General features: G+C 36.6%; 2 protein-coding genes across 2 annotated transcripts; both read left to right on the plus strand.

Moving 5' to 3' along the window:
- The first annotated feature begins 5,789 nt into the window (after positions 1–5,789).
- On the plus strand, positions 5,790–6,480 carry LOC18046919 (late embryogenesis abundant protein 6). Its single transcript, XM_006445458.2, has 2 exons — positions 5,790–5,979; positions 6,158–6,480. The coding sequence occupies exons 1-2, from the start codon at positions 5,902–5,904 to the stop codon at positions 6,356–6,358; spliced, it is 279 nt and encodes a 92-aa protein (XP_006445521.1). The 5' UTR covers positions 5,790–5,901; the 3' UTR covers positions 6,359–6,480.
- Positions 6,481–7,907: 1,427 nt separating this feature from the next.
- Positions 7,908–9,604, plus strand: LOC18046920 (heavy metal-associated isoprenylated plant protein 4). The gene is made up of 4 exons (XM_024187609.1): positions 7,908–8,016; positions 8,344–8,522; positions 9,041–9,128; positions 9,227–9,604. Exons 1-4 carry the CDS (start codon positions 7,908–7,910, stop codon positions 9,544–9,546), a joined length of 696 nt encoding a protein of 231 aa, XP_024043377.1. The 3' UTR covers positions 9,547–9,604.
- The last annotated feature ends 5,755 nt before the right edge of the window (positions 9,605–15,359 follow it).

Consider the following 15,359-nt stretch of genomic DNA (forward strand, 5'->3'; position numbering starts at 1 on the left):
TTCTAATTCAAAATGTGAACGTTATCTTAATTTAAAAAAAAAAGCTGACAAAAATAGGTATCAAGATTCACATTGTCTCCTTAAAATTGAAAATATCTTGGATTTTGATTGTTATCTTGAGGATTTTTTTATTGGATTTGCATGATGAATGATTTTCTCTAAATTGTCTTAACATGTTATGCTTTAGAATGGTAGAAACAACTACAAGAATCAAGGATTCAACAAGGACAAGATAAAATCCAAGAATGGTTTGATGTGAGACAATCAATGAAAGATTATTTTCTTCATTGTGATGATGTTGAACCTTTTCTTTTTACACTACTGAAAGTAGAAGATGATGGGATTATTGATTTATCTAAGATTTTTAAAGAAGAGATAGAACGTACTTTGATTTGGGCATTGAGCCCAATAGTATGATCGAGTTTGTGCAGCAAAATCAAGCTGAAGAGATCCAACAATAATTAACATGATTATATCTACCCACATTGAAAATAAAAAGGATTATTCTTAAAGAAGATTTGACTGAAAGGTAAAATTGTCGGTGAGTACAATGAGCAAAAATTAGAGAAAGGCAAGAGTTTTTTTTTTTTTTTTTTTATCATTGTTCGTTTCTTGGAAGTCTTTATTGCCTTGAAGAATGCATAAGTAAGGAATCAATAAAATATGGATTCTTCAAAGTTTCAATAAAGATTGATGAGGAAGACAACAAGAGTTACAAGATGATTTGCTCTTATATTATAAGTCTCATCCTCTAAATTGTATCCAAATTCGAGCACGTGTTTCTTTTAAAGGGGGCAGACTAATGTAAGTCATCGTTTCAAGACTTTAGAATTTTGTTATTTCGATATTTTGATATGCTTCATTTTTAATTAGAATCAATTATGATATGTGTTTTAGTTTTTTATTTAAAGTATAATTGCTATTTAATTTTTATTTTAAGTTAACTTTATGAAGTAGGTTTATCCTATTATAAATATAGAAATTTTGTAATTGTTTTCATAACCTTTTGATTAATAAAAACTTTTCTTTTATAATTTCCTTTGCAATTATGTATCAAAATCTCTTTTATACAATCATTTAAATTAGAGTATCATCTAATCTTGCTTAAGGCATTATCAAAATTTAGTAAGCCATTTAGACTAGAATGAGATCTAATAACACTTTCAATTAAAATGTAACCTAATCATGTTAACTTAATTTGATATTAGAACAATATCTAATATTTATCTACCTTATCAATCTGCTTTCACAACCCGGCTTTGTCAAAAGAGATTCGTGGAGATTAGTAAATGCGAAGTAGTATTTATGTCGGTGGATTTCATCCTGTCAACAAATAAATGTTAATGTTTACATTCTCATTAAATTCCAAGACAACTTTTTCACACATTTTTATGATTATATCTAATCGTCTTCCTCGTTTGCTAATGTAAGAAGTTGGTCCAACAGAAATCAAACCCACGTCATTGGTTTCCAAATAGATTGTATGAAGTAAATGTTTTCAAGAACCAGTGGATGATGTATGAATTTCTTTCATGTGTTTCGTTGATGCTAGAATTAACAAGTCCCTCAACAACTAGGGGTGGGCGTCAGTTCGGATCTGAAAATTTAAAAAACCGTTCGGTTTTTTTAAAATAAAATCCGAACCGAAACCGACCTATCGGTTTCGGTTCGGTTTTTCAGTTTTTTTAACGGTATTTGAATTTTGACTTTCGGTCAAGGACCATTTTGAAAATTTACAAACAAATTAGGCCACAATAGAATTCTTATATGCAAACATTTCCTAAGTATTGGGCCACACTAATATTATATAAAAGAGATGGATCTAAATGATATTATTCCTCCATTATCTTTCCACTTCGCGACTTTCTCTGTTTCTCACCTAGCAACAGTGACATTTGCAGATCCAATCACATATACAGATCCAAACAAAGCTAATAAAATCAAATACAATTAATAATCTAATACAGTAATAATAAGTAAAGCAACCATGAAATTACAAAAGATTAAAGAGTCATTTAAAAAAAAAAGACCCATTTCAAAAAAAAAAGAAAAAGAGAGAAAGCATAGCAAGTAAGTGAGTTGGCTGGCTGGCGAGGGAGCAATGGAAGGAACGGTAGCGGCAGATCGGCATTATCAGCCACCGGCAGTATTAGCCACCGGCAGATGGAGTTAAGATTTGGGTGTGTGGTTTGTGCGGTCGTGATTTTGTGTAGTTGAAAGTGAGAGATTGGTGTAGAATTTGTGGTTTGGGTATATATATCATAGTGAAATTACAAAAAATACCTTAATATCGGTTCGGTTCGGATTTTTAAATTTTTTATCCGAAATCGAACCGAACTGAACCATTCGGTTCAGTGTTTATAATTTCGGATTTTTGAGAGTTAAAAAACCGAACCGAAACCGAAAAAATCCAAACCAAACTGAATTTTTTTCGGTTCTGGTTCGATTTGCCCACCCCTATCAACAACTACAAGCTTAATATTACAATCATTCTCAAATTAACTGAGTTTTGATCAAGTAACAAAAATAATAATTATAATCATCATTTGATAGGAGAAGGTCTTTTCTTCTAAACCGTATAAAACAATCTATTTAACAATAATTCAGTTGTATGTGTTGTTAATTAGAGTAATCTTTCTCTTAGAAAGTTGGGTGTATAAATTAATTTGTATTATAGTTAACGAGATACAACACGTGATTCTTTCATCTCACTGATCACAAAGAATTGAAAGGAGAATTAATTATGTGGGAAAGTTTTAACAATAACTTTACCACATATACGTTAAGTTCACTAAAATTTTTGTATGTTTCAACAATTAGTTTCCAACACCGATCATAGCTTCCTAATATTAAAAATTAGGGAATCAATGTTTAGGTTGGATTTTTTCTAATGGCACCAAAAATACAGTCGACTTAAGCTCAATTGGAATCTACTGTTGTTGAGCCAACTTTATAAATAAAACCTAAAATCTATGTGGTGATCTGCAAACGCACCGGTCTACCCCTATATGTTTCTTATTACTTTTGCAATATGAAAAAAAAATGAAAAGGTCATCTTATTCAAAACCCGGTTATGAAATCCTTTCACTCCTACTTTACACCTCATAACGCGTCAAGTTCTACTTGGAAATCCATTTGTGTGACCTAGGAATCTACTTATCTAAGGCTGTGTTTGGAATTGAGGTTGGGCAGCTGTACCTTAAAAGATACAATACTAAAGTATTTGGTAAACACTAGCTGCTGTAGCTTGGAAGCTGTATTGATATGATTTTTCACTTATATGATAGAAAATCTATTATATCATTAATAATTTTGTCAAAGTTATTATTTAAAATTTATATATACTACATATAATTAACTTTTTTTTTCATAATTACTGTTTTTTTTTCCACAACAGATGTAGCTTTTGGCAAACACTAGCTGCTACAGCACCTTAATTCCAAACATGACCTAAGTTAGCCAAGAGAAATGTGCTCTAAATGTGTCCTCTAGTCAAAGAAATTAAGTACAATGACCTCGCAACAACCCTCAACTAGCGAAAATCTCTTAAAGCCACTAGGAGAGTGGGTTGGATTCAAGGATGCAATTGCCCACTAAAAGTAACCTATTTAAACCAAATAAGCTATTAAAGAAAGGGGTTAGAAATTCAACCTAAGACCCACAATAAATTAAGTGTGTGTGTGTGTACATACATACATATCACAAAATAATAAGAAGTTTGAAATGCAAATTCTTCATTACCAAACACATAATTTGGATGAGTCAAAACTTCAAAGTCAACATAAACTCTTACTATAAATTTATATATAATTATTAACAATAAGAATTCATTGGCGATGTCCTTCAGGTAGGGGAATTAGGGATGACAAAATTTAGATCCAGATTCATATTTTGAGATCTGTAATTACATCTAAATCCATAAAAAAAATATATGTGGATTTGAATGTGGGTAATACTCGTGCGGATTGCGAGCGGATTTTTTTAATATTTGAATCCACGTAATAAATTCAAATATAATTTAAAATTCAACAAATTTATCTAAAAATAAAATAAAATCCAATAATAATTCAACAATCAACAATTCAACACCTAGAATAATATACAATAATACCATAAATACATAGATCCAAATACCATAATATAAATCAAACATAAAAATAGCATAAATTCAAGTCTAACACCACCACAAATCCACAAATAAAAACACTACAAATCCACATAGATTTCATTTAAAACCATTACAAATGAAGACATTACCAAAAATCCACATATGATTGATTTTTTTATTTAACTTATACATTTTTTAATCTAATAAAATAATTTAATTAAAAAATAATGCGGATCCGAATATTCGATTTTCAGAATGCACTTACATTTGAATCCAGATCTTTCGGATATTTGTGGATCTGAGCTGGGCTTAGATTTTTTTGCCATCTCTAAAGGGAACGACATTGTGGAAGGGCATTGTCCTCTATGGCAAAGCTCCATCTTCCACCAGGCTCCTCATCCACTTCAGGAACTTTTAGATACATGAATTCATATTTGATCTAACCATATTTGATCTAACCATAATTGAATATGTGAGTCAATGAAGCGGGGAATAAGAATTTTATTCAATAGGACATTATTTTATTGTGCACCATCTTGGAACACCATAAATCCCACTTAACTTTAGTTTATTTTAGGTTTTCTCAAACCATTTTCCTTCCTTTATATACCAAATATTTGACTTAGACATTAGAGAATCTATGCCGGAATATCTTAACTGTGTTTTGTGATTGGTAGGTGTGGAAAATTGTGTTAAGATAGATCAGTGTATGAGTTACGATTCGTGCTGTTATTTCCCAGAAAATAAATTCAGCTATTGAAGTTATTTTTGGACATCAACAATAATATGTCATATTACTTGAGATAAATAATTTATTTTTCAATTTTACTAACGCATAATATAGCATTATGGAATCATTGAATTAACCAAAATATTGTTCTTAAACTTTTTTCATTTTCTTTTTTGCACTCAAGAATAGCATTGATGGTCATGTAATTATTACCTCAAGGCTTAATCCAGTTTTGCATATATATATATATATATTATTACAAGTATCGACTATCATAATCACTAATCACTACCGATCGATTAGCAAACACTAAAACTGTTTTATTATTTTTATTTTTCCTTATTTATATATACAAAGTATAATGAAATATATATTTTAGTGTTTAGTTACCTAATGAATCACCGTAATTTTAGTGTTTAATTACGTATTTGCATTAAAAAAAATGAGGGTGCACTGACTTTATTTAACCATATAACTTAATAACGTGTCCTCATGAAAAAAAAAATAAGGGCAATCGCATGAGAGAAGGATGGTGTATGTGTGTGTATATATATATATATATATGATCCTGAACTTTATGAAAGTCAAGAAAACTATTAAGTCATATAGTTTAATAATATAATGGACTATTAAATCATATGACTTAATAGTTTTCTCATACTTTAAGAAATCCCGAATCACAACTTGCATCGTAGGTTATAATATATGCATGGTTCTCAAAGGCCACGGCGGTTAGGGGCATTCCTCTTGAATCGTTAAGCGTCTTAGACGATTGACTTGACTGAGCACATACAAGTCCACGAAAGAAGGAATTAACTAGTAATTAGTGTCCAGATGGATGACACGTATCATGCAATTTGTTTCCTTAGCTTACAATTAGCTAGCTAAAGGAGATATATATATGGTGATGGTGAGTGGTGGTTTTATATATAATCATTGGAATGTGTATATTGGTAAACGCAACTAACTAATTATCGCGTAGAGATATAGGCTAAGCTATTTTGTGTCTCTATCTCACTAATACCTGTCTTAGATCTGATTAAGTTAAGAGAGAGATAGGAAAATGCAGGCCATTAAGGACAAGCTCCAAGATATGAACGCCATGCGCAAAGCCAAGGCTGATGCAAAATCGGAGGAGAAGGTACGTCTCTTTCTCTCTCTCTCTCTCTCTGTATGTATGTCTCTGTGTGTGTGGGTGTGTCAGTGTGTGTATAGACGTAGTCGTTAATTACTCAATTACCTGGACATGAGATGAGATGCATGATGATGATGAATGACGCATGATGCATGTGTGACTGACTATATAGCGTATGTGGTAGGTGGAAAAGGAAATGGCGAAAGCGAGAGTTGAGGTAGCTCACGAGGTAAGATTGGCAAGAGAGGCAGAAGCAGAAATGGAGTTACATGTGGCAAAGGCAGCAGAAAAAGCAGAGAAGGAGATAGCAAAGCATAATTCTCATTCTCCTCACCAACAAAATGACGCAGCAGCTGCAACTGCAACTGATTATCATCAGCATTAATTAATTTGATCTTGCTACTCAGTACCACTAGCTGACTTCAAATCATGCAGAATGCTCATGCTTTGCATGATAACAGATCAGATCACCCAACTATTCCTGCCTTCTAGGCTCTAGCTATATATCTACTCTACTATTTCTTATTATTTTTTTCAGAATTAATATTAATATAATCTAGCATCATTATATCGATTCAATATTATTTATATATTATATACAGATTCTATCTATATGCGTATGTACACCGTACACGCAAGTTCATCGTCATGTACTGTTTGCATTCCTTTAAATTTAATTTGTTGATATTTCATTAATGAAATATTTTAATAGACTCAAATCTTTGCTTGCGTAGTAAAAAAAAAAATTAAAAATGGAGAGACAAAATATGAAAGAGAGATAAAAAAAACTTGACAAATAAGGTTAAAGATAGAAAGAGATTAGAATGGAGAAAATTCATTAATCACAATCATTAATAAAATTCAAATGTCATCAACTCCATTTAATGTTGACCGTGGATAAACTATTAATCTAAAAGTTTTGTGAAAATTTGTGTAAAGTTAAGGTGCCAATAACACTAAGAGTCTGTTTGGAATTACTTTTAAGAGGTTCAAAAGTGATTTTAAAATGTTAAAAAATAATTTTCGTATTTGGTAAATTTTTTAGAAATCAATTTTTTTTTTCAGTCATTCATATCTATTGTAGATTTTAAAAACATTTTGAAAAATAACGAAGGAATAACTTTTTAAAATCTAATTTTGAGAATTAATTTTATACCTAACACACTTTCATATATATATATTATAAAATTTAAAATTATCTTTATTAATTAAGAAATAAAATCATTAGCTTTGAAGAGATTATTATTATTATTACCAATTATATTGAGATAATAAAATAAAATAATAAAATTAATAATATAAATATTTATTTTAGTTATCAATTATTATATATATATACAATAAAAAATATTTTATATACATGTTTATAAATGTGTAACTAGATTTTGTTCAATATTATCGTTAGTTCAGTTGTTTACATTATTCTACCAGTTTAACAGTAAGATTTACCAGCACATATGATTGTTTTCAAGACTCACAACACTTTTGCTATGGACTCGCAGCACATATGAAAATAAATTTTACGAAACATTTAACTAATTCTCTTCACAACTAATTATTTTTATAATATAACTAAAAATAATTATTTTAAAAGTTATAACATAACTACATTGGGCCTAAATTTTAGTCCAAATAGAGAAAGGAGATCTAGAGCTATAGAAGCTAGATTTCGTGAAGGCAAATTTCCATATCAATTTGGAGAATCATAAGATATAATTATATATTGGCTGTGTCCTTTGTAAGTGTCAAATATCTGGCGAACTACTCTCAACGGATGGCCACCCAACATGCTAAGATTGCGTGCCTCTTAGTTTGAAGGAAATACCAAAACCAAGACCATATATATACGCGGATCTTAATTTGTCTGGCGTCTAATATTTCTCTTTACTTAATGTAATGTTCGTGTAATTAATTACTATTTCAATATTGCTAAAATGGCAGCAAAAAACAAAGATATTGGGGTGATTACAGGTGTTTACAATGTTAATCTTCATTGTCCACAATGCGCACGCAAGATTGAAAAGCGTCTCTTAAAAATTGAAGGTACGTAAAACTAGGTTTTATTTGAAATTAAGGTTTTCTAAATTATAAGTTATAGTTGTTATAAGAAAAAATTGTACTTGTGAAATAAAAGTTGATAATTGTAAAATAATAATTTTAATAAAAATAATAAAAATATTATAGATTTTTCTTCATATTAATTTAGGACAAAATCAATTCAATTTTTAAATCACAATGATAAATGTTATCAAACATTTTAGTGGTATAGTTTAGAAGCTCCTGTGTTTTTTCAATTAATTTCATTAACCGGGTATTTTAGCACTTTTGTGCGAATTAATTAGCTTTGATCTTTCAATTTGTGATCAGCAGGGATTCAAAGTGTGGATGCTGATTTTGAGAAAGCTGAAATTAAGGTTAAGGGCGTGATTGATGTGATTAAAATCCACAAGTTAATCCAAAAAACCAGTCAGAAGAAGGTTGAGTTGATATCGCCACCACTCATCAAAATCAAAGAGATCGGTGCCATTAAGGAAATCAAAGAAAAAGAGGTGAGTGGTTTTTTAAATCTTACTTTTACTAATAAAAAAATTGATTTTATCACTATTGAGATTATATATATTATTCCAAAATTTTAAATTACATAAAAATGTACAAATCATTTAGTTTAAACATTTTAAATTTTAAGTTTTTTAAATCCTACGATTTAAAAATTTTTTCAAATTTTTTCCACAATTTAAGGTTTCAAATTAGAAAACTAATAATATACACACACACACTAATGGTTTATATATCATGGTATTCATGATATTGAACATAGGCTGCATCTATCATTATTGTAGTTGCTATAGGCACATGCATCTACTCAAAATTGGCTCAATTCAAGTCATATATGTATATGTATGTATGTATGTATTTAGTAGGCAAAATTTCATATCTCCATTTAAACGTTTAGTTGAAGTGTAGAATTCTTTGTTAGATAATGGCTCTTCATTATAATATATTTCTTTTATATAATTCCTGAAATTAACATATATAACAACTGATTTGTTTGAACAATTTGATTAAGGTAATTTTACGCACAACGACATTAAAAGTTCACATCCACTGCGCCCAATGCGAGCATGACTTGCGCAAGAAATTACTGAAGCACAAAGGTATAACAATGTGAAATGCGTATGTGGTTAAACATTTTCTTTTTCAATTTTGAAAAACGCATGAAAGAATCACAAGTATCAATTAATTACAAATGCAGGTATTTACAGTGTTAATGCTGACACGAAAGCTCAAACTGTAACAGTGCAAGGGACTATTGAATCTGACAGACTCCTATCATACTTGCGGAAGAAGGTGCACAAACATGCAGAGATGGTAACTTCAAAACAGGAGAAAAAGGAAGAAATTAAAAAAGACAACGAAAAATTTGAAGTCAAGTCCACTGAGTTATCGACTAAATTTGTAGAATTTAAGGAGGATGTTAAAAGCAAAGAGAGCAACGTTCCCTATTTTATACATTATGTTTATGCTCCCCAGTTATTTAGCGATGAAAATCCAAATGCTTGTTCTATTTTGTAGAAGTGTTCAAAAAGTATATTATATATGGGGTTTTATTCTTTAAGGTTATTTTTATTTTTTTATTATTCGCATTGGACATGTTTTTCTTTTCTTTTTTTTTTTTAATTTATTTGCATTGGACATGTTTTTAAGATTAACTTTTATGTATCTCGGTTCAAACCTCAGATGGAGTGCTTCAATGGAAATCATTGAGCAAAGGCACATTACTGTTCAAGTTTACCCAAAAAAAAACACTCACCATACTCCATATGCCATGGAAATAACAATGACAAAGCAACAAGCAAAGTAGCAAACCAATTATACCAATTGCGATTAGTTGGGTTCATCTGGGGACGGGATGTCACGTGAGGTGGAGGTGTTCTCTTAATCGAAAAAATTAAAATTAAAATTGTTTTTCGCCTCCGCCGCATCTGCCTTTGTTGGGGATTGGGCAACCCACTTTGATTGACTGGAAGTACAGCAGATGTAGGTTATCAGTCTTCACCACTCCACTCCACGTGTCCCACGACAAAGTTTCATTTTAATTTCGAAGGTCGCCTGACCAACTGGCAGTTCGCTTATCGCTCTACGGTCCAGAGATACAGACAGAGACTTTCACGCTGTTAAATTAAATAATACCTTTCCTTTTCTTTTCTTTTCTTTTCTTTTTTCCTCCTCATTTTGCTGCTCCCATTGGGTGGGCGATCGGATCGGGTTAAACCGAATCAATTACAACCCGAACACTTAAAAATTGAAACCCGATCGATTTTTATTTCGGTTCGGGTTGAACCCAAACCGAACTTTCAAATCGATCGGGTTAGACTTAATAAATATAAGGAGTCTCTCTCTCTCTCAGTGCACGCACGCCCAAAATCAAAATCCCTATATCTAATTTTCCTTATTTCTCTCATCTTTGGCTCTTCCGCACAACGGCGGCACAAAGCACAAGTGCACAACCACCACTTTAGCTGCATCTAGCAGCCGTCCAGCCCTGCTAACTCCCTCTCGCAGTCGACAGTCTCACTCACACACACCTAGGCTCCGCCGACGCTCGATGCTTTCAATCTGGTTCCGGCATTGCAGCTTCCGTTCCGATCCAGCCGTCGTTTCTTCGGTCTCTACCGTGATTTTTGATCCAGCTGCTGTACGTCCCTGCCGTGGTTTTTGATTGGGTTCATTAGGTTACTTATTATTATAATTATTCTTATAATTATTCTTATTAATTATTATAAACAATTGATTTTAAATTATTTTTATGCAATGATAAACTGATAATTTGTCATTGATATTGAGACCAAGTTATTTGAATGTTCAATAGTAGTGAAAGAGAAAAAGCAGGCTTCAGGTGTTTTGTTTGTATGGCTGTGTTTAAGGATTAATTAGAGCAGCAAGCTTTTCCTCATTCTTCATTCTTTTAGTTGGTGAAAATTTGGTTGGTTGATGAAAATTTAGTGACCGCTACGTATTTAACCCAAACCAAAAGTTGAACCCGAAATTTCAAACCGATCCGATCGGATTTGTAAATCCGAACCGAATTAACTTTGGTTTGGTTCGGATTCGCATTTTCAACCCAATTAGGTTCCATTCTCCGATTCGATTGGGTTGTAACCCAAACTGAAATCCGAACAACCCGACCTACCCACGACATTAACTCCTCCAGACGCTGCGACCCATGACCGTGACCCACGTTATGATCTACTCCGCCTGACGCCACTGTGACTCTACCCAAACGATCCCAGCCACATCTTGGTTGATGTCTGGCTGCATCTTGATTGACGTCCAGCTCCTCTAGACCCATGACATTCTACTGCATCTTAATCGGCTTCGATATCTAGATGACCAGTTGCATGCCGCACGCCATTGTCCAGACAAGCAACTGACACTGACAACAACCTCGCGGCTTGTTCATAATAATCCCAACACATGACAACTCTCCACACATTTGAACTTAAATTTGGGAAAATGGTCGATACACCTTAAATGTTTAGGGGAAGAGATACAAAAGTCCTTAATGTTTTATCAAAGATGTTAAGTTTTAAATTACTAATGGATTCGATTTGGTTAAATAATTGAAAGGTTAATATAGTATATTCCTTTACTAATCTAATGAATTTACCTAAAAGTCCTCGTCTAAACATCACAAAACTCATTGGATTAAACAAACCCCATCAAAACATCACAGGCCCTTAAATCAGTTGCACGCAAACCCTACCGTCGTTCATGCCGCTGTTCATGCCCAGCTGCTATTTGTGTTGCTATTCGTGTTGATGCTCTTGCCTTGAAGCCGCTACTCGTGCCGTTGTTTGTGGTCTTGCTCATGATTTGAAGCCACCGTTAATTTGATTTCTGGTGCTGCTTGCTGGTGGTAAGGGTAGGTAAAATACTCGACTCGACCCGACCTGATCCGAAAAAAAATCAGGTTCAGATCGGATCGGATTGTGAATAAAACTCGAATGGGTGCATTTGTGTCAACCTTATCGGATCATGATCAGATTGGGTTGACCCGATCGGGTTGACACAAAATAAAAAAAATTAAACCCCAAATACACATCACACATACTGGAACACGATCTGTTTGGGAGAGGTACTGTTTGGGATAAATATGTCGACGACACCAGGAATGACGAGCAGATATCGGATGGCAGAGTTCTGCGAACCGGTGTGTTCCGTAAAAGCCTGGTGCGCGGAAGAACAGGAGCAGAAATATCCTGCTCGTCCACGATGTTGTCATCCGCGAGGCCAATTTCCTATAAGAGGCATACGGCTATTCCGGCTAGAGGTCGATAGGCGAGGAGACCCGGTCGACGGCAGTTGGCAAGACATGCTCTCCAGCCCGAGAATTTAGGCATGACAGCCACGCTTTCCCCTGAGCCGTGGTGTAACACGCAAGGTCTCACAGAACCACGACAGCCACGTTTTCCCCTGAACCGTGGCGTAACACGCAAGATCTCACAGAACCACGACAGCCGCGCTTTCCCCTGAACCGTGGCGTAACACGCAAGATCTCACAGAACCACGACAGCCACGCTTTCCCCTGAACCGTGGCGTAACACGCAAGATCTCACAGAACCACGACAGCCACGCTTTCCCCTGAACCATGGCGTAACACGCAAGATCCCACGTTTGCCCATAACGCAGTAGTCAGAGCCCCAGACCGTCTCGAGAAAAGCGAAAAACGGGGATTCAGAGGAAGCCTATAAAAAGGTAGCCAACGAAGGTAAAAGGGTTGGCATTTTTGAGATAAAAGAAAAAAACCACGAAAAAGCCATAAGACCCGTGGCAAGCGTTCCCCGAACCTTGATATCTGACTTGAGCGTCGGAGGGTTTGCGCCGGGAGAACAACCGGCGTACTCTGACTTGTCTGTGTGTGCAGGGATATCTGGAGAAGAAGCATTACTAGGAGACCTCCTGGTCGTGGGGAAGTTGATCGAGCAGAGATCCTGGTCGTATAACGAGGAGAACCGGAATCTCGCATCAACATTTTGGCGCCGTCTGTGGGGAACCAGAGCAAAAAGCTTCTGTTGATAGCAAGAAGAGGGGTGAAGTAAGCGAAAAGCAATGGAGACAGGAGGAAGTAGTGCACAAGGGGGTGATATGAGGCTTAACGATTCCGTGACGCTGAGGGAAATAGTCAGCGAAGCACGGGAAAAAGTCATGTTCGACTGGATGGAACGGATGGAAAAGCAGATGGAGACCTTGACAACCATCCTGCATGAGCTGCGGAGCGAGCGAAGGGTAACCCAAGAGGGAAGGGTGAGAGGTGGTGGAGTGGCACCAGGTCCCGATAGTGCGGGGAGAAGTCAAACCACAGGGAGACTTGGTGGTGAGAGGGGTAACGTACCTCTACGGGGAGAATTTCATAGAGCAAGAGAGCGGTCCTCGGCAAGACAGACTTGTGACGCGGACGACGGGGTGGTGAATGCAGAGGAAACAGAGTTGAGGCAACACTTGCAAGATGTAGAGCAAGAGCGGGATCAAGTTGCAGCACGTGACCCTGGTCGTGCAGGGCAGCTGGAGGAGGAAGTGCGCAGACTAGCGCAGATAATTGACGACATGCAAGGGAGGAACAGAGCCCCTGGTTGGAGGATAATGCTGGACGGAGAATCGCCGCTCGCAGCGGAGATCATGAGGGCAGTTATTCTGAGAGATTTCCGCCTTCCCGACCTCAGATACTCGGGAAGAACTGATCCGCTGATGCACATAGAGCGCTTCAACGACATAACTGGGGTACAAGGACTATCTCAACCCCAAAGGTGCAGGGTGTTCCCACTATCCCTCGAGGGACGTGCACGAGAATGGTACAGGAAACTTCCTCGGGGCAGCATTAAAACCTTCGAGCAGATGTGCCAGGAATTCGCAGAGCAGTTCAGTGGGGCGATGTCACCGGAAGATGACATGATGGAGCTGAAAAGCATGAAACAGGGGGAGCAAGAAACCCTTCGGGAATTCATCAAGAGGTTTCATCGGGCTGTCCTCGACTTGGGAGCCTTCAACCACCCTTAGGCGTTAAGGGGATTGAAAGAAGGGGTGAAGATAGGAAGGCTATGGTACAATTTGAGAAGCCCAACTATTCAAACGTATGCGGCCGCATACGAGCAGGCTAAAAGAGACATCGAGATTGAAGAGGAGAAGGCTGCGCGGATCAAGACAGACCAGTTAGAAGGGTTGGGGAGGAAAGAGAAGAAAGCATTACCAGGGAATGGGCCGATCAGGAGAAGGGACCACCAGGCCTCCGGTAGTGGAGCAGGAGGTAGGGTCACCGCTTACCAGCCTCATCAGAGGCCACCACAGTATCAGCACAGCAGGGCGCAACCTGCTCGTTCCCCAGCTAGGGAACCTTGGACAAGAAATGATCCGGCATCTGGTGGTCTTCATCAACATTCCCACGGTGGCAGGACGAGCAGGCCAGAAGTACTTCCACCGCCCCCAACTCAGAGCGGGGCAAACAGAGAAAGAGCGGTGCATCTGATCGACCAGAACCAGGACTATGAGCGGTACACTCCCTTGAAGATGTCCCTGGATGAGGTATACGAGACCATAAAGGATCGAGGGCTGCTGCACCTCCCTACACCAATAACAAAGCTACCCAACAGGAGGGATAGAGGACGTTATTGTAAGTTCCATGGCACCCATGGCCATACCACAACAGAGTGTAGAGATCTCAAGACCCAGGTCGAAGATTTGGTGAGAAATCGGTACCTGGACGAGTTTATGGATGGGACTTTTCCGATGGTGGCCACGACAGATGAAGGGGAGCAGAGTGATAGAATCTTGAGGCGCGAGCAGCCCGCAGTAAGGGTGATAGCTGGGGGCCCAACGTTGGCCGGAGATTCAAACAGATCGAGAAAAAATTATGCTAGGTACGCCATGACCAGTAAAGAGGTACTCCTCAACACCCCAGCAGCCAAACGAGCAAGGGTCAGGCAAGTGCCAATCATGTGGACGGATGAGGATGAGGAAGGGATTCTATACCCCCACGAGGATGCCTTAGTCATTAGGGCTACGGTCGCTAGCAAGAAGTTTGACCGGATACTGGTTGATACAGGGAGCTCAGTTGATGTGTTATTTAAGTCAACCCTGGAAGAGATGGGAATAGCCGACCGAAAGTTGGAATACACCAACACTTCCTTGAAGGGGTTCGGAGGAGGGAAGCTGATTCCTCTGGGCGTGGTCGAACTGCCCATCACAATTGGGAGCCCCCCGACAGAAAGAACAGTGATACTGGACTTTGTCGTAGTGGATGAGGAAGGTCCTTACCAGATGATCTTAGGTCGGCCATTTTTAAGGATGAGCAAAGCGGTGTTGTCCAACCATTATCTGGCTCTGAAGTACCG

Source organism: Citrus clementina, unplaced genomic scaffold (genome assembly GCF_000493195.1).
Source record: "Citrus clementina cultivar Clemenules unplaced genomic scaffold, Citrus_clementina_v1.0 scaffold_3, whole genome shotgun sequence".
NCBI classification, from domain to species: Eukaryota; Viridiplantae; Streptophyta; class Magnoliopsida; order Sapindales; family Rutaceae; genus Citrus; species Citrus x clementina.